The sequence below is a fragment of the Macrobrachium nipponense genome, chromosome 41 (genome assembly GCF_015104395.2).
Source record: "Macrobrachium nipponense isolate FS-2020 chromosome 41, ASM1510439v2, whole genome shotgun sequence".
Lineage (NCBI taxonomy): Eukaryota > Metazoa > Arthropoda > Malacostraca > Decapoda > Palaemonidae > Macrobrachium > Macrobrachium nipponense.
In genome coordinates, this window is record NC_061102.1 from 39719979 (window position 1) to 39742734 (window position 22756).

The 22756-nt window shown below is 36.8% G+C and overlaps 1 protein-coding gene across 3 annotated transcripts in view; it reads left to right on the forward strand.

Moving 5' to 3' along the window:
- Positions 1 to 22756, forward strand: part of LOC135212713 (dentin sialophosphoprotein-like) — a 250068-nt gene that overhangs the window by 203092 nt on the left and 24220 nt on the right. For all 3 annotated transcript variants that reach the window (XM_064246405.1, XM_064246407.1, XM_064246406.1), the window contains 2 exons: positions 17575 to 17663; positions 19646 to 22631. In XM_064246405.1, the coding sequence (XP_064102475.1) occupies positions 17598 to 17663; positions 19646 to 22631 (3052 nt within the window). In that variant the 5' untranslated portion in view covers positions 17575 to 17597. The remainder of the gene's footprint in view (positions 1 to 17574; positions 17664 to 19645; positions 22632 to 22756) is intronic.

Here is a 22756-nt window from a genome sequence, read left to right on the forward strand (position 1 = left end):
AAAAGGAAAACAAACCAACCTCTAAGCGAGTGTGAGCAGTATGTTAGGTTGGTATAGACTCTGGACGTCAGTGCCAAGAACAACGTAACGTAAAAGAATTATTGGTTTAAAAATGTCTTTAAAATGCCTAGAGTTATATCCTCAACTGTCTGGAGCAAGAAGACTGGTAGAATGAATTAAAAGGGAAAAATATGTCCGAGAGCCGGCTGAGGTATTGACAGTTTTCAAATACTCTTGGACTCGATCAACAACCTTGCAACAAAACCCTGTGTCCTTCACAAGAATCAGGCAGGTTGAATTAAGGTCACCTTGGTTACTGCCCAATCAGTGTTGGTTTTTTTTATCAGTGAAAAATGCTCTCTCTCTCTCTCTCCTCTCTCTCTCTCTCTCTCTCTCTCTCCTCTCTCTCTCTCTCTACACACATACGCCTTTTAATGAGTGGAATGGTTTCAAGTTCTTGTTGTCCATTTTTTAACTCTTCGTTCTCATTTGGAGGGAAGTGTGTAGATCGGAATGATGAAAAGATAAGAAATAGGTGGTTACTGAGATAATTATGGGTCATTAAAGTTAATGTATTTGTGGAAAATAGTCTTATTAAAAACTTTTTATAGGATATTAATTGTTTTATATATAATTATGAAAAACTTCTTTTGATTCTTAGTGCCAACAAGCTAAAAATCAAACCAAGACACTGTGAATGGCAAAAGGACAAGATATCTGTACATCATTAACTAATGAACCGCAATTGGGCCATTAATCTGTTACACAAAGACAGGCATATTTTTAATAATGAAGTGTCCTGTTAATGGTTGGCGTTTCGCCTGGGTAGTCATCAGTAATTCTAGTGATGCCAGGAGCACCAGCGATTCCATCTCGATGGAACCGGAGTTTCGAATACCAGTTTGTGGAAGGACATTGTCCTCGATTTGTATTCTCTGGTTCCCGTCTCCTCCTCCTCCTCCTCCTCCTCCTCCTCCTCCTCCCACTTTTTCTTCTTCTCTTGCTTGGTATTATGCCACTGTTGTCCGTCAGCTTATTAATGTTAATTGTAGAGGTTGTTTTAGTAATCCGTAACAGTAGTAGGAAGTTTTCTGGTGTTCGTGGAGGTGCTTTTATGACTACAAGTCATGTATTATCATACATAGAGATATGCCTGAGCAGCACTGCAGTCAAAGAAAAATCTTTCAGACTAAAGCGTAACCTACCTTCTCCTCCGAAAATTTTTGTCGCTATTATTGTGAACTATCATGTAATTGATTATAGCCGACTGTGATAAGAGTATAACTACAACAGTATCATTGATCGCGAAGGGCTGAATCAGCTTAGCTACGGTAAACTGAAACACATCACTGCCCTGTGGGTTAAGTATATGGTAGCACTGTACTCATATATCTTGTAGAACAGATTTTGACTCTCTCTCTCTCTCTCTCTCTCTCTCTCTCTCTCTCTCTCTCTCTCTCTCTCTCTCTCAGCTTGAAGAATGTTCCGATGAGGATTTTATGGTATTTTAATTTTTCATCTTAGTTCTCATTGACCAAGGTAATTATTTCAAAATCAGACCTCCCTTACTCAAGCACTGAGTGACATTCAACTTCTCCAGCCTGAGTAACTTTAGAAGGTTGTGGTTTTTACTGGTTTACATTTACTCTTTCAAACACGGGCTTTTATGCTGAGATTAATAACAATACACTGGTTCTAAGCCTTTCTCTTTGCTCAGTGTTGTACTTAGTGTTATTCGTTTCTTATAGTATGACCACTAACGAAACGCGTCTTAGCTCACCTATACATACTAAGTTTAGGTGCAATTTGTATGTAATTGAATACATAAGCACATCATCGCATATGTACACCACGGCTTTTTCCAGTATGGAAGGGATTGCCACCAGAAGGGTCCAGGCTGTTGCTTTTTCATCATGTCTTTAATTGACGCCAGCAGAATCTGTTAACCTTCTATGTTAGGGCGGATTAATGGGTAAAAGGTTTGGAGGCTTCCATGAACGAGTCAGAAGTAGGCCGAGCTATGTTACCCCTCTGCTCAGTTGTTCACTTTGGCCGATTGTACCTTTCAGACATGCCGGCTGAATAGCCAATTCTATACCCCATATATATAGTGTGTGTATATATATATGATAGTATATATATATATATATATATTATATATATATATATATATATATATACATACATATACATGCATAAATACATACATACCTATATACATATGTATATACTTATGATTATATACATGTATTGTATATGTACTCTATATACATACATACATATATGTGCCACACACACACGATATATATATACGTATATGTAGTATATATATGTATATTATATATATATATATATATATATTTGTATATATATATATATAGTATATATATATATATATATATATATATATCTCGAAAATACAACACAAGCACAATTATCCCAGCGAGTTTAAAAAACAAAAAACACCTCAGACATCTCCGATCTTACCTGGACTTCCTTGCTAGTAAGACAAACATACTGCCGTTCCTCCACGGGAATTTATATACAGACACACACACACACACATATATATATATGTGTGTGTGTGTGTATGAGTATATTATAGTTAGTATTATTTTCTATTTAAAAAAAGCTAGTAGTTTTACTCATCTCCGTGAGTATTTGAAGAATTTAAACTCCATAAATTGATTCCTTTTGACCCTCACTTTCGAATGAATGGATAGTTAGAGGAAGGTAAGATGAGAATTCGTGTTCTTGGGTGAAAGGGATTCACATGTGCTTGAGAATCAACGTGACTCCCTTTTTCTGTTCTTTGTCACGTTTAATGATAGAAACCTCTGATCGGTAACCGAGGGTAGCTATTCCTTTTAATAAGAGTAGTTGCTGGTACGCCGCACACTTTTTTCCTTGGTTTTTCTTGTTTTTTTTTTTTTGCTTTGTTTTGTTTTGTTTTTTTTTTTCATCTTTTTTCCGATAATGTAGGGACACTGAGGTTTTATGGCACTGAAGTTGCCAGTTTCAACCATTCGTATCGTGTTATACAGATGGTTCTTTTTTAATAATACCTTTTCATTTGACTCTGATAGCTAGTTAACCCAGACCTGCTTGGGCGAACCTGTGAGATTTGTGAACTTTAAATCACAGAAAAGGACAAGAGTTGCGGAATTTCATAGACGCATTCGCATTGCAGGTTGTTGGAGGCTTTGTTGATGACGATCATAATTAAGCAGTATGCGATGGCTCCGTAATTATGAAGTGATTAGTTCAAAAATTCCCCCCCCCCCTTTTTTTTTAGAGTTCCAAGTAGCCTTCATTCACAAAAAAACATCAGCAGATATTGTGGTCCATTTGTGCTTCCTTCGTAAATATAATATAATAATCTTTATTATAATCATGTTTTAATCAGGATCAGTGAACTTCATATGTAGTTGGAAAAAGAGCAATGTAAATAATGAATCAGAATATTTTGAGATTTCGTGCTATACGAAATCTTGTAAACAGCATTGAAAATAAATCATTGGTAATAACATAGGTACCTCCATACGCACATAGAAGAATAGGGGTAAAATGGATTAAGCTTTATATTATTTTTGATATCGTCATCGAGAGACATTTGATTTGTACGTGTATTCATATTTGATCAACGGCCACAATCATGTATCAGAACCGAAACAGACAATTATCCAATGATAATAATTGCACGGGTAATACTACCTCTTTAACTAGAGTAATCATTTAAAATGTGTAGTATATATTTATAGAACCATTTAAAGAAATGCGGAGGTTTGTTCCGTAAGAAGTCAAATATGAGAAAAATTGATGGAAAGCTTACACGGAGTAATCGGGTAAAAATATCCCAGAAATCTGCAGAAGTCTGGTAGACCGAGGAACAAGATGTGGTTATGGCAGATAAGTGAAAGTTTAAGGCTTGAGAGACAAGAAACGGAAGGAGAGAGAGAGAGAGAGAGAGAGAGAGAGAGAGAGAGAGAGAGAAGAAGACAAAAGAACAGAGGAGAGAAAGAATTGGGGCTTGCGGGGAGAGCAAGATGGAGACTGGTGGTGACGGCAAAAACCCAACTTTCCGTTTCTCTTGAGGGACGACTTTTATCCGATCCGTGGCTGGTTATTATTAGAATAGCAGATTGGTCGAAGTTTCGAGGCTTCCGGGTATTCAGAAGTCTTGGTAGGAAATCAGCGGTGACTGGCACGAATGTATTGATTTGAAAACAAAATGAAATAAGCTTGAACGGCATATCAGCGAGATTAGAAAGTACAAGTTAATTTAAGAGTTTTCCCGTTTTCCCTCCTCTTCCATTTCAGTTCGTTGCATCTCACTTTCAGTATATTTCACTCAAATAAGCTTTGAAAATTAAATTGTCTGTCCGGCAAATGCCGAATTAGAAGCTAAGACGAAACTTCTTTTTCCGCATTTCCACATCTCTTGTACTTGCCATGATTCACGGTCATCGATCTGAAAGTCATTTTCCTTTTAAACATGACTGCAATTGAAGGTTTCTTTTTGTGATTTTTTTCAAGACAAGGTATCTCATTCAGTATAATCCCTGTTACCCTCGGTATATCCAACCAGTTTGTAGTATTTTGTATTACATAATTAGGTGTTGTGTGTCTGTATGTTTTTTTAATGGGTACAATTTGATTGAATTATTTCATCTGTATTTATAGATTTAAATGTTTTTTTTTTTATTTTTACAATGAATATCGTGTATTTACATTTATGCTTAAACGTCTCGTGATCTCATACTTTCTTTGTTTTGCTTGATTATCTTTACAGAAAAAATGTTCTTTGATTAACAGAAAAGGAAGAGGTAGGGATATCTTATACATTCTTGAAGTATCAACTCACTTATTTAAACCCGTCGCGTGCTTGAAAGATAGGAAGCAAATATTACATCTTCACAATCATGCAACTTTCAGCGATTGAAAGGGGCGGGTTTGCAATGTCTTTAATTAAAAGACCCTGTACAGATCTTCCAGGATCGTTAAAACTTGTGAATTAAGGGCAGCCATCATGTGTCGGTTTCTTTACTTTTTTTCACCAATTTTAACCCCATTCTGGCGGAAATAGTGCTTTCTGTTTTCCACGGACATCAATCTACTTGCATATCGTGTCTGATCTGCTAAACGTGTATTTATTGCTGTATCGCAAAATAGTGTTCGGCTGCTTGACTCTGACATCCACTTGGAAATTTTTGAGACCTGTTTCTCGATCAGCGAAGGCAACAGGTATGTTGAATTCAAAAGAAAGTCGCCTTTACCTGAATTGCCCGAGGAATAGAGGATATAAAGTCTAACCAAAAGTTGGTTTCCTGAGTAAAAGTTGCATGCTGCGGATTTGTACTAATATAACTCTGGGCAAAAACATTTGAACACCTCTGGCAGTGAGGTGGAGTGCGGAAAAAGAAAAAACACTGATGAAGGCTTTTTTTCCCCAGTTTTATGAGAATTGTAAAATCACGAATAAGTTATGCAAGGGTCCATTAACAATTTTTCTTTATATATATATGTGTGTGTGTGTGTGTGTGTGTGTGTGTGTGTGTATACTACACATACATAATACGTTCATTCAAACATTCATTCATATGGATGTGTAATGTAAAAATGTCAAGTTACAGAGATGTATTTGGCATAAGGGAAGTAAAACTAATGAAGCTTGAACTGCTGCTTCACAACTTCACGAATATTTATTCACTGTTCTTAAAATTGTTTTTCTAACCTTCGGAGTCATACTTTATGCAGGTGGGGACTGTATAACGTGTAGAATTTGTAGACCTGTAATCTATGCCATTTAATGCTTAACGCTCCTAAGTAAGAAATGGAGGTTTAATAGGCTTATCCACCTGTTTAAATATTTCTGTAACAATAATGCACGTCTGTTCTTCATATTTTATCATCTACATGGGTAGAAATGTCTTGCTTACAAAAAAACGTTATCACACAGGTATAGAATGTAAGTTATAACATTTTGAATTTTGTATCAACCAGGAACAAAGAACTGGACACAGTTGCTTTATATTAATAACACGTACTTTTTTATGACATGTTTGTAGTCGCCGTCATTCTTTACTGATTTTACGACTTCATTGTGAAGTGGTTGTTATGTAATGACTTGGTCTGATGCCTTTGTCGTTCATTTAGAAAAGCTGAAGTGGAACACGATTTCATGATCCGTCTGGAATTTGATGAATATTACTGCTTCCTAAATCTCATCATATCTTCCTTATACTATTTCTTTCAAATCTAGGATAAGCTACCGATGTCACCTCAGTACACGGTGGACTGTAGGTATTACGTGGATCACCTGAAGATTAGCGACCCCTAATACCTCTCCTGAAGAAAATCGACCCCAACATTTTCCTCCTGAAGAAAAGCGACCCGAATATTTTCCACCTGAAGATAAACGACCCCTGCTTGTTGGTGTCTCCAATCTTCAGGTTACCCACTTTAGCTCATAATATTATAGAAAAAAATGAGAAAAAAATATAGATATATATTCATTAAAAACTACTTTATTAAACATTTGTTAAAAACACAAATTTAGATAAACAATCAATAGTTAATTAAAAGCGTATTGTCTTGCAATTTCAGTACAAAAATAATCAAACCTACTGTAACCCCTGTGGCTAGGGCGTGCAGCGCAACATTACCTCTTGCCAGAACGTACCGAGCTTGCCAAGAATCTTTAAATATGCGGATAAGGCGCGAAGCGCCGTTCCGCCAACGGCCTTACTGTAGCCCCTGTTAATTCCTCAACTTAAGAAAAGCGACCCCAGTATTTTCCACCTGAAGAAAAGCGACCCCAGCGTGTGCTGGGGTCGCTTTTCTTCAGGTGATCCCATTACTTAAGGTTCTTTGCAGCGTCCCTTCGGCCCCATAGCTGCAACCCATTTCTTTATTTTACTGTACCTCCGTTTATATTCTCTTCCTTCGTACTTTCCACCTTCTTCTGACAATTGTTACAAAGCGCAACTGCGATATTTTCCTTCTGTTACGCCTCCAGAACCGTATTATTGTCCATTTCCCTTCCAGCGCTGAATAACTTCATGGGTCCCAGCGCTTGGTTTTCGGCTTAGATTTTATATTCCATTCCTTAGCTGCCACTGCAAATGTGCAGCTCCTGTAGACGGCAGTTATGGAAAGTTCATTAATTGGTTGATGGGATTCTTTTCCTTATGTTTGCTTCAAGCTGTAACATTCGTTTTCTTCAGTTCTCCCCCATTCTTGTGGCGTTGTCAGGAGGTTGGGGGCACAAGAGTGGTTCCTGAACTTGTTCTTTTTCATGTAATACAAGATCTTATGATGAGGTTGCATCGGACGTTCATTGCGGTGTATGCTCTGAAGAAATCGTATTATACATACCAGCACTAAAGTAATCCCGGCTTGACTTCACTTTTACAGAGTATAAGTGTTGTCTTAAATGCGTGGCTCCCTTTGTGTGTTTATGTAAATGTACGTATGTAAATATAATTACACACATATATATATACATTTATGTATACATCTATGTGTGCGTGTGTTTAGGACTACATGCATATACATACAAGAGTGATCCTATGTGCAACTGCAAACGTTGAAAAATAGTATAAGCTTCAGAGAAAATCTGTATAATTTTCCGCAATTAAAGGTCTTTAAGGACTCCTGCGTTGCCAAGAATTCTTTAAGGTGTCGACGATGCTAATTACTGGTAGAGGAAACGACAGCATTACAACGCCCAAGAGGACCTTGAGAACACGTAATATACGCGTAGCTTCAATTCTGATAAACCACAACAGCGTCTTTTTCTTTACTTCGACGGCAGTCATTAGTTGTAGCACTATTGTTTCCGTGCTTTTTTTTTTCAAAGAATAAGAAGAGTAGAGGTATTAATTGGAGCGTTTTTATGAGGTTTCCGGTTTTTTCCGGAAAACTATCTGGAAAATATTTCCGGCAACTATATCTTAATGTCTTTATTAAATGATAACCGCATATCCATTAATTATTATAATGGTTATTGTTAACGCTCATTTAAATAGAAAGGGACCAACGGAAAAGAACTGCGGTACATTGAAATATGGATGAATTAAAAAAACAAAAAGATTAAACAGATATTAGTAATCTTATAATTCATATTAAAAAGGTATTATGGGTTAAATGTGTTTTCTATCATCAGTAACATTTTTTACGATTCATCTCTATTGGAAGAGTTGCACTTTGGGCTAAGTAGGGTTTACATCGCATAAATCCGGTATTCTGGGTAATATGCAACTAAAAATATTGTGTCCGAAGACAAGAACTTGCAGACATAATGGGAAACCCTCGGGGTTTAACAAAATGAGGCTCGTTTGTGATGGCCGCAACAATAATTAAATATATATATATATATATATAATATATATATATATATATATATATATATATATATATACATATATATATATATATATATATATATATATTATATATATTATATATATAATATATATATTATATATGAAACCTGTGTAGTAAATATTTTACTCAGTAATTGTTATATTACGTAGTGAATAGCATTCATTAGAGAACTTACCTCTGTAAAGAAGACGACTCATTTGTAAAACAAATATGCCCTTTGGAAGTTCCTGTTTTATTTAGATAATACGTATATTAGTGTAGTAACAAAATATGCTGTGGTTTCAATGAGTGAGAGGATGCCCTTGGTGCCGAATCGTTAAATTTGTATTTAATGTCGCTTCAAATATTAATTCTCAGCGAGGATTACTGAGTGTTTTCACAATGTCTGTATGTTCTCGGGAAGTCCTACGGACACAAATATACTCTCACAGATGGGGACAAACATTACTCCTTCGTTACTACTTCCTAATGAACACTAAATTCTTTGGAAGCTTGAATTTCAAGTCAGTGGCCCATGCGGGCTTGTTCTATATGAATAGGGTTCATCTTCTGAATAATAATAATAATAATAATAATAATAATAATAATTATGAAATTGTACCCATAATCATAAGAGCACTAGGCACGATCCCAAGATCCCTGAAAAGGGTACTAGAAAAAACTAGAGCTGAATAGCTCCAGGACTCATGCAGAAGAGTGTGATCCTAGAAACGGCGCACATAGTAAGAAAAGTGATGGACTCTTAAGGATGCAGGATGCAACCCGGAACCCCATCACTATAAATACCACCCAGTCGAATTGGAGGACTGTGATAGAGAGATATAATAATAATAATAATAATAATAATAATAATAATAATAATAATAATAATAAACCTTTGTAACGTGGATATATATTGTATGCCAAAATCCCTTCAGTCATCTTTTGTATGTGCTCATGCGACTGCCTTTGTGAAAACCAGAGTCTCTTAATTTTCAATGAATTTCAAGACAATTTGAACTTTGTTCTAGACAGCGTGTTTAAATGATGCAGTAGTTAGTGCTAACCTCCGGTGCATCTCTCATTGTCATTGACGAAGGCCTTTATCTCTCTCAAAATGAAGTCATGAACAATAAGTCTGCTCAAGGTTCCTTGTGTGATTTAAATAAGCTCACTGGCACGTTCATTTAGCGTTACTTCAAATAGACATGTTTAGAACTATTTGATGAGGTTCGTAGGTTACTGTGTTCTGTGTTCCTATGCTTTTTTTTATCATGACAGAAAAGCGATCAGCAAACGAATGCCTTAAGTCATCCAGGTCTAAAAGGAAACGGAGGGAAAAAGCAAAGGTGGCTGCTAGTTTCTGAGAGCGCGAATAACTGAAAAACCAGACTTGATATTTTTGGCAGGATGGCAAGGAAAACTTTCCGAAGGTGTCATGTTGAATTTCGTTGAAAGTTTCTGCACTAAAAGCAGAAATAGTTCAAAGTCAGGGTTATACTTGACCCGCCATGAAGGAAAGCAACAGAAATGGAATGAAGAGTATGATCCAACCCTCAAGGTAGTACCTGTGGATTAGACTTTTAAAAAGGGGGGGGGGGGGGGGGCGTTGTTTGATTTGCGTGAAAATAAGAGCAGGCGGGAAATTCCATACTTTGGTAGTAAGAGAGAAAGATGCAGTAGCTGAACTACAAGTACTCCAAGTATGTTGGATTCCACACTATACCTCTGCTCTACACGACAATAGCCATACCTAAAAACAAATGACAGATACTGTCTTGCGTCTGCAAGCAAACGATCGGGAAGAGTGAATTAGGTGAACTGCCTATGATCATAATTCCTGCCTAGAAGAGAAAAGACGAAGCAGCAACACTAATAAGAGACCATTACTCAGGGACAGAAAAGGACACTGGCAAGCTGCAGTAATTGCCAAGGACAGGTGTCAGGGTTTTCGAAAGGTTTATGTGAGGCGTTGCTGTATAGCATAAAGCACCGCGCCATATCAGATTAAACTAGTGTGTTGGAAGGTACCCCAGGCCTCTCCGAACCGCCCACCCCCCGCCCCCTCTTCCCTCTCGCCCATCACCTTTCTCCTGTAGGTGGTATGACTTGCTACATGCTATAGTCATACTAGCGGAGTTGTTTATGCACTGAGTTTGAGTTATTGTTTATTTTGTCGCTTTTTTTCTCAACTGATGTTGAATCATTCTTATTCGTTTCATGATATTTAACGAACAAAGAAGAATAGTAGAGGCTATCATAATTCAAAATCCCTAACATATATTGTTCAGCAAAATAACTCAGTTTCGATAAAGTGACCAGAGTATTACTAATATCTCATTCAAGATGCTTACAGAGGCTAACAAATACTATAAACCCCCAAAATATTGTTTTTTTTATTTTCATTTTATTGTGTTTACTTTTTAATTATAGTTCGCTAATAGGGACATGCTTACATCCATATTTGCACAACTATAAAATAAGAACTGCCTCTTCAGAAATTGCTTGTTGACGAATTTCTTTTTTTCGTGTTCACTTCATATACAAGCTGTGGATTGTTGACTTCCTTTGACTGTAAGGTTTCTTCTTTTCTTTACCTCTGCTCTTGATACACATTTGCCTCCAGGTCGCCATACGTATTTTCCCGGTGACCTGTGACACCATGTTGTTTTAGTCATGATCAATAGAAGACTCCATTAATTCTGGTTTTAAGTGAAGGTTTTGTGTCTCATTCAGGAAAATTGAGTCCGTCTTTGTGCAGACCTTTTCTCTGAGGCGATGCAGTCACCCACGACTCGGATTGCAATCGCTTTTGGGGTTGTTCATTAACTTTATCCAAATAATGAAGCACTGAGACTCAACTGCGAGATTGAGTTAAAAATACATATGAATTAGCCCGACCGCCTGGGAAAAAAATCAGGTCTGATGGGTTGCCGAGACACGAAAGGGCTTGTTTGAAGGCAGCGTTAAGGGCTTTCGGTTCCCTTACTTTCGCTTTCTCGTCGTGAAATTGTCTCCAGAAGAAATGGAAGGTGAGAAAATGAAAATGAAAGGGAGATGTGATGAAATAGAAAGTTGCAGTGGCCTGGGCACCCGAAGGAATGGGTTGGTACGATGTATCAATCGTGGACGGAAATCATGGGAATGGTTTGCATGGTCAGATTCTTGCCCACCATCAATCAGGAATCCCCTCACCGGGATTTCATCTCTAGAACAGATCACTTCTGGGATACGATGCAGCTGCTTCATCTCGATAGACTGATGTGGATGTTTTGTGCTGCCGTCTGAAGTTAGCCATTCTCTTGAAGTATTTGACACAAGCATAGTGTCTCGGCAACTAACTTATTACAGGTGAAACAAGTATGGCCAGATGCTCGTCCCTTAGCAGACACATGCGCATAAATGTGTATGTAAGACTCTAGTAAGAGAGAGAGGGTGCGCAATATTGTTTGCAGGGTTAATTTCACAGGTTTTCATACTGATAAATCTAGCTCATCGCTCATAAATTAAGGAGGGTCGATTTGTTTATGGAATAAGACAATATGCGCTTGTGCTCAAAACTCTGTCCAAGAACCTATAATGGGCTGTAAGTTGTTATGTCACCAAATAAGATGGAGAGTTATCAGTAGAATACATTTTCGTATATTTTTGAGTGTTTGCTGTAAGGAAAATAGGAAGGCGGTGGTTTGACGGAGAGGACTAAATTTCCAATTCAGTACTCCTTGAGCGAAACAGACCAGAAGTTCTCTTAGCAAATCGATTCTAAGGAAAGCCAAATGAAATGACCGTGAGAGGACTTCAGTATCCGAAAAAAGTGACAGCGCTATTATTATTATCAGATTTGTGCCTCTGCCTCTATTCAAGTTAGCGCAGTTGTAACAGCCGTGACTTGGCAATGTTTGGGTGGAAACGAGTTCCAAAATCACAAGGTTTTGTGTCCTTGAATGGCAGTTTCCTCGCGAAGTCACGGAAAAGAAGCAATAGCTGAAACACGCAATTATTAGACAGCTGAGCCCTGCGGAGTAGATGAGAAAAGATATTTCCTTACAGAGGATTACGGTAAATTTAAGGGAGAAAAATCTCTCTCTCTCTCTCTCTGTATATATATATATATATATATATATATATATATATATATATATATGTATATATATATCTATATATATATCTATATATATATATATATATATATAGATATATATATATATATATATATATATATATATATATATATATATATATATATATATATATATATCTATATATATATATATATATATATATATATATATATATATCAGGGTGTCCTGTAATTAAACACAAATATATATATATATATATATATATATATATATATATATGATATATCAGGGTGTCTTGTAATTACACCCAATTATACATTATCAGACTTAATCAGCCACATTCGAGTACAACAGTCACTGAAAGTAGATGCGGAAAGAGTCATTTAGATTGTTCATTGATAACAATAAAATACAATATGCTCTTTACCGATTAAAATGCTGGTTGATTAAGAGCGACGCTACCTGCTGTGCCCTCTTTGATTGGTAGGGCTCATCCGTCGCTATAAGTTCGGCTTTACTCTTATGAACTCTTCGTAATCTCCTCCTCTTTGAACCTAGGTTATGCAACGATGCCCTTCCTACAGTCTGCACGGCAACATCAATACGTAACGCTTAGACTCGTGAATCCCGTTTAGTTGCTGATCATACAGCTGTTTAAATTATTGATCTTACAGTTGAATGAATTCTTCCTATGTCTTTTTCATCGATTGGAATGAAAATGGAAGGGCATTTACTTGGTAACTGCCAAAAAAATATATCATTCTGTGTCGCATTATGGCATCTGGTTTTCTTTGCTATCAGTACTGCGTTAAAGGGGAGAGAGAGAGAGAGAGAGAGAGAGAGAGAGAGAGAGAGAGAGAGAGAGAGAGAGAGAGAGAGAGATTTCTCCCTTAAATTTACCGTAATCCTCTGCAAGGAAATATCTTTGCTCATCTGCTCTGAAGGGATCATCTGTCTTATAATTGCGTGTTCATCTATTGCTTCTTATCCTTGACTTCCAGTGATTGGTATTTTCTGCTCCCTCCTCTTTCCTTAGTTTCTATACACTTGTGTCTTATTATTTGTCTATGTTTAGCGTCCTTTCCTTACGGGATAATTGTCTTTCTTACCTCTTCAAGACCGAACTAACAACAAAGAAGCATGGTGTATGTATCACGTATACCTTTGACTCAAAAAGAAAATAACTCCGTAAAGCATCATTTTATTAAAATGCTGTCAAGGAGCCTGGCATGTGTATGTAAAATGCGCTAGGCTTCCTGTATGATGGCTGCAATAATAAGGGTGACGAAAGTGGAAGATCGTGATTCCCGTTCACGAATCTCCTCACTTGGGTCGATAGACCTGGTTCTTGAATGCATTTCACCAACATTGTGGCTTTGGAAACCTTTCCGTCAAGTGACTTGGCAAATGTTATTAAAAATATCTGACTTGTTTGAATTCATTGTGATGCTTTAAATGATATATCGCTTTCAATAAAATGTAAGTTCGTTTGCATTCATTCAAAATATTCACCTATCTTGGATGTTCCGAATCATTCACTTATTAAAATTATAAACAGTTCTTTAGTTTACAATTACAACCATTATGATGGAGATGAATGAAGACATCCCAGAAATATTCTCGCCAATGCCTTTGAGGCCACTGGGAATCTTGTTTCTTCTTTCGTGCTCAATCAAGATTCACGATAGTACAAGGAACCTCTTCACCTGACCCGACCTGACCAGATTCCCCATAAAGTTCTTCGCTCGGAACGTAAGACGGTGATGTAGCAACAAGACACTCACTCACTCACTCATTGGTTTCGCAAGACTGGCCATTGTAAGGTAAAAGCCGTGTTGCATGTTGTAATCATACTCGCGTTTTAGGGTGAGCCCTGTGATGTTCTGAAAAGTATTGCTTAAGACATTTCTGGTTTTTTCTTTTCCTTCCCCTTAGTTCTTTCCATCACTACCTTCTCTTCCTGGTCTCCTCATTTCGTTTATATATATATATATATATATATATATATATATATATATATATATATATATATATATATATATATATATATACATATTGATTATATTATATTTAGCCGGAGGGGTTTCAATGCAGACGTTTCATATTGGCGTAGTTTTATTAAAGTGACGTTTCAGGGATCAGGCTATTTTCAAGCTGAGAATTACAATAATAAACTCAAATTACTAAAAATACTTATCTAAAAATATACAATTAAAATTTATAAAGCAAATTGTAATTGTATAGTTTTAGATAAGTGTTAAGTTCTCAAGCCTAAGATAGTGAAGTCTAACGAAGACCAAGAAGATAAAAGAGAGGATGTTCGGACGAGCAGGCTGATGTTGTCGACAAACCCATATGTTCAGGGATTGTCTCGGGTCTTAGGGTAGCCCACAGAATGAATAATGAAATACCCAGGGCGGATGAAAAGAAAAAGAGGAAAATGCCTAGGAGGTGGAGGAGTATTATGTGATTGATATTCCAGATGCTCGATGAATTAACAGTTTTTAAAGGGAATCAGTAACAAAAAATATGAGGTTATGATCAAGACCAGGTTATAATGAAATCACTGTTGTGATGATTTTACTGAAACTGAAATGACACCTCGTCTGCTAACTGGACTGTTTTACAGATTATGAACTTAAACAAAATCTGATGATTTGGAATTGAAAGTCAAAGGTAATGTACACAGAAAGGTGACCAGTGTTGATGCTGCTTTAAATATTTACAAAGTTTACTAAATAGAATGCATCATACATTTAGGGAAATGGAATTCAAAATAAATCACAGAAAAGCAGAAGTAATGAGGACAGTGAAAGACTAAACAAGGCTAGTTAGACAGTGGGCGGATGAATAGGATATGGACTGAAGCATGAATTCACTTACGAAAATAAGATTACAGTGTACACAAGTGGAGCACCAACTGTTGTTATGCGGACATAATCATGCTTTCATAGTTAAACTACAATATATAAAAAATAAAAGATTATGTCAGTTTGGGAACAACCCCTCTAAGAAAATATAGAGAGTCAGATGGCAGGGCAGAATTTGAAATGATACTGTTAGGATATTACGGAGATGCAAAAGGAAATAGTGATGGTTTGGCCATGTCATGTATACATTCATACATACGTGTATATATATAATATATATATATATATATATATATATATATATATATATATATAATATATATATATGTGTGTGTGTGTGTGTGTGTGTGTGTGTGTGTGTGTGGCGAGCAATTCATAATGGTGTATACTCACTTAAACCTTAAGCATGGAATGATAAAAACATGTACGCAGATGAAAAAGCATATAAATAAATATATATATATATATATATATATATATATATTATATATGTGTGTGTGTGTGTGTGTGTGTGTGTGTGTGTGTGTGAGTGTGTGTGTGTGTGTGTGTGTGTGTGTATGGTCTAGTGGGTAAAAGCTTTACTGACGTTCATGGATTTGTATGGTGTCCTAGGTTCGCGCCTGGGCGCCGACAATTCTATTATCGCCTAATAAAATTCCCCTTCGGTAGAGTGAATTAGATATTAAAGGACATTTGTAGCTCTATGTATATATGTCTGTGTGTAATATATATATATATATAGATATATATATATATATATATATATATATATCTATATATATATATATATATATATAGATATATATATATATATATATATATCCTTAGAAGACGAAGCTGCAGCTCTAAGTATATCTCATCCGGGGAACCATAGGGAAAGGCATCGTACTCAGTTACATTTATTTTGCCGACTGTGATGAAGCGTCGGCAAATCGTGTGTATGTTCGTAGTTGTAAAATTCTATACCCTCTTCCGTCTCTATTTGCGTTTGTAAAGTTAATCCTGAATTACCTGTGAAGTCATGTCTTAAGTTTTAATTATGTAGCTTTCATAAATAACCTTTAGATTATCCGCAAAAACATACTGTATACTAGGTAAGTATTTACATAATGAAGTTACATTCTGATGATGCTAGCTATGAAGGCAAATGTGTGTGTGTGTGTGTTTTACGAATACTACAGTCGATCAACTGTGCGTTAACCCCCCTAACCTTCGTGGCTCGTTTTTACCGTCCGGCAAAAGATCTATTGTAGATCGCGAGCCTGAAGAACAGTCTCGGTACTTTTACTTTCACTCTCTTTCCACTTTGCCTATTCATCTCAAACCGGTGCTTTTATTCTCTTCCTATTTAAGTACAGTTTTGAAACGGTTTTTTATGAGAAATCTCGGCTATGTTTTTGCTTAGAATTTCACGAGTTTAATTGAGTTATATATATATATATTATATATAGTATATATATATAATATATATATATATGTGGGGCGTATATATATAGATATATATATATATATATATTTGTATGATATATATATATATATACATATATATATATATATATATATATATATATATATATATATGTGTGTGTGTGTGTGTCTGTGTGTGTGTGTAAATTTCCATATACATTAGTGTTGTATATCATGCGCATAGAAGGCTTGTCAGTGAGCTGATTGAACATTGTACATTATTAGCTAGTTTTTAATTCTGCCCCTGAATTTTAACAGTTACATTCTGAGGTAAGGTACTGACAAATAGAATTATTTTAGATCTTGCAAATTATATCTGAAAACCCAATTTACTTAAATTCAGTCGCCTTGATTTAAAACAGTAGATGGTTTTTGTGCCGTGACATTATTTTCAGTCTAAGTGTCATCAGCGTATCTGTCTAGATTTTCATCAGAGTCATTCCTTTTTAAAGACGTTCCTCTGTCAGTTGTCGACTTTCCATGGCCAATAGTGCGATTAATTGGATTTACAGACATTTCTTCATTTTCCCTAATTCTTTTTGAATTTGGTGATACGTGTGGGTGGGGAACTTCAGAAAACAAAGCTTCCCACCTCACCCAACCATATATTTTTATTTATTTATTTATTCCTGTATTTAGTTATTTATTTACTACTTATTGCTCACATGTTTAAACCAGAGACCTCTATTGTTCACTCCTTATACTTCGTGTATCAGAGGACCTTATTGACACATTTAGATTTCCCCAAATTTACAGATGACTGAATATTCGTTTTTTTTCTTTTGCAGTTGATGGTTGATAATGAGGGTCAATGATAATGGAGTCAATGCGGGCCTACTACGAATACCCCCCCACCCATGCCAACATGCCCGCCAGAGTAAGTAACCGGATTTTCCCCCTCTTTTGTTATTTTTGTATCGTACTGGTAATTTGGTCTTATTATAGCAAAGTTATTGCCTGTCAGATGCCTCAGTGTTTTTGTAAAAGAGATCTTTCATTTTTTCAATAACAGATTGGCTCGAAATTATCTGATTGCAAGTTACAAACAGCTATGGTTATCGACGCTTATCTTACTATAATGGGCATAATGTCTGTCCGTCCGTCTGTCATTCAATCACGGGCAAACAACAGGTCCGATGGGCATAAAACTTGGCAGGGTTATAGTTGGCGATCCCTAAGATGGTTTATAATGGAGTTTCATCTTACCTCCACCCCTCCGAAGGGGGAGGGGGTGAGAAGGGATTCCCTGAAACAGAGCTGGTTCTGCTTGTGAAACAGGGCTGGTTATGCCCCTAGACTTAATTACTTTACGAATTTATCATACATAATTTCTGTATATGTATGACTTATCATTTGGAAAAGAATATGATAGGTTAAACATCAGTGACATCAAAGAGGGTGCAGTTTATGAAGGGGGTTAACAGAGAGAATGAGAGGGAGAGGAAGTGAGAGAGAGAGAGTAGATGGGGTGTTAGGGAGAAGAGAGAGGAAAAAAGACAGGGAGGGTTAGAGAGAGAGACAGAGACAGAGACAGAGAAGAGTGGGTGTTTGGGAGAGAGAGAGAGAGAGAGAGAGAGAGAGAGAGAGAGAGAGAGAGAGAGAGTTGGTATTAACGAGAAGAAAGAGGGAAAGAGACAGATGTTTAGAGAGATAGAGAGAGAGTGAGAGAAAGGAGCAAGAGGGAGAGGAAAAGAGAGAGTAGAGGGGATGTTAGGTAGGAGAAAGATGGAAAAAGTGAAAGAGAGAGAGAGGGAGAGAGAGCAAGTTTATCAGTTGTCATTCAGAGTTATCCCAAGCAGAGCTGGGTCGGTCAGCTAGTATGATTTAATTACAGTTAAAACCCTATATGGAAATTTGCTCTCCTATACCCATGAATATTCCTGCACTAAATGTGGATGAAATGAACTCTCATGCAAGTGAATTGGAGCAATTTGCTCGTTTCACTGCAGTTGACGTTAACTGGCCATTCTTAAGTGCGCTTGTTTACGACAGTGAAGTCAAAGAAAACAAGTAAAAAATGCGCCAAAAAATCAAGTTTTCTGTATAGTGTATAATGCTGTATGAAACTGTCATCCACAGCTCATGAAATTGTCAGCTGCGGCCTATGAAACTTCCAACCATGGCCCAAGTGGTGGCTTGTGTTGTTGGGTGCCAGATGCACAATCATGGCTAACTTTAACTGTAAATAAAATAAAAATTATTTAGGCTAGAGGATTGCAATTTGGTATTGTTGATGATGGGAGGGTGGGTGATCAGCATACTAATTTGCAGCCCTCTAGCCTCAGTAGTTCTTAAAATCTGATGATGGGCCGAAAAAGTGTGGACTGACAGACAAATAGCCATCTCATTCACCAAAAACAACAAATAGTTACATTGACATAAGATTGATGGAAAATGTCATTCATGATATATTCAGTGTAAGGAATGAATTAACTCAATACATTTGATTTTTTGCAGACTATTTTGATCCTAACAGAATTATTTCATTCCGTCCTGAAATACTGGTTGGTAACGACAATGACCACTTCTAATTTAACCTAGCGTCTTGGTGCAAAAGGGTCATTGCAGTTTTTAGAGATCATTCAAGTATTTTTTGCCTTCTTTTCTAGTATCTCTCCCTCATTTAAAAAAAATAAGACTGTATATGCTGTTTTAAGGAAATGTAAGATGCATAACCTTTACTGGGAAGTTTTAAAAATGAAAAATAAAATTTGAAATGCTGCATTTGTTACTGTATCACTTAGTGACTCATGTTTTTATTTTTAAAAAATGTTACAAACATTACCTTCACTATTTGTAACAGCTCGAAATTCTATTCCTAATTATTCTGATGAATACTAATTTTCTTATATTTTTCAGGAGTATGGAGGGGGTGTAACCATAAGCAAATCAAAGAGATCCTTAACAGACCTACTGAAGTTTCGGTCACGCACCAAAGAGCGCCAGCTGTCTCCAGCTGGGACAAATCATACACCACATCACATTCAGCCTGCTGAAATAAATTATATGGCAGAATACAGACAGAAATATGGAGCTTACAATGGTACAGTTGGACGCAGTACATCTTATCAATCTATGACTGTGGTGAAAAGTATTTCTCCACCGCCATTGCCAGTGCCAAATAATAAAGTACCAAAAGGTTACCCAAAGCATCATGCTAATGGATATCATAAGCATGGTGGTTCTGGCACAGTATCAGCAGCCACTGGTGCAACCATGGCTTCCACTGTACGTTATACTGATTGGTTTGGTTCAGTGGTTGGTAGGAGGCCTCCTGTCCGTCCTCCACTACCTTCTTTTGGTCCACCACCTATTGCTGCTCCTCTTCCAGAAAAAGGTGGAGCTTGGGACCACTATGTAACCCTTGATCCTGTTTATGAGTCTCCATGTGTAGTTCCTGTACAATTGTATAGTAATGTATGCCTTTGCCCAAATCAGCTAGTTAGCACTAAAGGACGAAAAAAGAAAAAATGCAAAAGATGTGGCAACAAAATAGCTACAGTGCGACATGCAACCACTACTGCTGTTACAAAAACAAGACCAGCTCTGCCTTTAAGTATGTACCAACCAGGACCAATGCCACCAACTGTACCTACTCAGCACTCCTGGGGATGGCAGGTTTTAGAGGAGAGAGTTTATGAACGCTGTGAAGTGGCAGCTCAGCCTTACCCTCATATACCTGCACATAGTCCTAGTGATGATGATGAATCTCCACCACCAACTCCAGAAACTGTTCGCAGTGTAAGAAGTGTGCGTAGTGCAAGAAGTGCAAAAAGTAGTGACAGTTCTGCCACAATTACTCGTGACTGCCCTGAACCTTCGAGACCAGCACCTCCTCTTCCAAATAGTGTTCGTGCATTACCCCCTCCTCCAGAATCAGAGTCATCACCATCCACAATTAACAGTGCCAAAGAGTCTACAAATAGTGAAAAACAAAATGCACGCAATTCTATCCTTCTTGAGAATCCTTCTGCCTATCAGTTGATATCTCGGTATAAGCAGCCAAATGCTCAGATAAGTTCAGACACAGATGAGCTCAGTGATAATGCTATTGATACCCAATATGATGAGTGGGATACTGATAAATCCAGTCATTCATCGAGAAGTAATCAAGGAAAACGTGTGAATGTTATTAATATTGGAGATTCTTCCAGTTCATCTCCTATTAGCACTAGCAGTTCATTACTGACAAATGTTAAAGACATTAATCGAATTCATATAGATACCGGGTCTAGCAGTGATCAAATGGGCAACATGAATGTTAATTCAGCTACATGTGAAAACAGCAGTTCCCAGAGCAGCAGTTCTACTCCGATAAAAACATCAAGTAGCAACATCAGTCTTAATTTCTCAAGCAATAATAGTCTTTCATCATTCACAAGCCAAACATCATGTAACAGCAAGAGAACTTCATCCAGTGCCAAGATTGTTCCATCCCCTAACAGAATTGATCCAAGTAGTAAAATGTTTACCCCCAGTAAAAGTTCCTCCACTCACTATAAAAATAACAGCTCACATAATATAATTAAGAATAAAACATCTTCATCCAAAAACAGTCAGGTGGATAATAATAACATAAATAACAAGAATGTAACTTCCAACAAAAAAAGTTCTCCACATTCAAAAGAAGCATTGTCAAACAACTTAAACTCATCTCTCAGTAACTATACAATGAGTCAGATTAAAAAAGATCTTTGTAATGGGAACCATAGTAGTTCAGATGTAACTGAAAAACACAATTCAGGGGTGAAAAAATTACATGACTCTAGTGAATTGCAGAAAGGGGGCAACACTGTACGCATTGCAGGACAGAGAATGTTTGTTCTTGGTCCAGGGGCACATCAGCCTGATAATCACTCAGGATTTTCAAGTTGTGAGGAAGATGATACAGCTGCTGATGATGACACCAGTGATTATCCTGTATCTTCACCAACAACTCAAGGTTCAGATACAGACACGTTACCTGAGGAAGAGAATTTACCATTAGATTCATCAATTTCTTTGTATAATTTGAGTGACTCTTACTTGGATGCTGATGCACAACTAGACTCAACTATATCACCAAAGGAAACAGAAGGTATACACAGTGATCGGTGGATCCCTGCACGAGACACAATTTATGAGGAGGAGGAAGATGAAGTTGAAGAAAATCAGCAAAATCAGAACTCTACTGATGCTGATGAAGATTCAACTATGCTTGGAGAGGAGGATGACAAAGATACCAGCATTAGTTCCTCATCTACGAGTTCTCCTACCCGTAATGAAGGACCACATCCAACTCTGTCTGAGCTTCTAAAAGTAAAATCTATTCTTAAAAAGCCTCCATCTGTGGACACCAGCTCGGAAACTGATTCAGACTTCTATTTACCGACTTATTCAGAGTTTAAACAGAACCAGAGGAAGAAAAAGCAGGTTCAGTTCAGGTCATCTCATGAAGTAACAGTAATAGAAGATGCAGGAGAATCCAAAGGACGTAAAGTGTCATCTGTCAGGAATTCTAGAAGAGAGAGGGAAAAGGCCAAAGAAAAGCAAAAAAATAATTATAACCTGATAGCAGATTTACAGGATATTTATGCTAGAGGAAACTTCATGAGTACTTACCAATCTCAGGTAGATAATGAATGTAATAATTCCAGGGTAGAGAGTGGTATGTTGAATTTTGAAAATGCAAAGAAACCTCTGTTCACAGACAGTGGAGAGAATATTTATAAAGACTTTGAAAGTAAACAAATAGAATATTCTGAACAGAATTTTCATAGTGATGGCAGGGGAGAAGGTTTACAAAATATTAGTGATGGAGGAGACTGGGATGCTTGCCAAACAGCTGATGATAATGAAGGAGAAGGTAAGTTCCTTTATTGAAACTTTTGATTAGAATAGGCTTCAGTTTCACTTTACGGAGTAAAAGTTGACGTAGCTTTTGTCAAAGTCATTTATGATTCAGTGAAATACAAGTAGAAATTTTTCCTG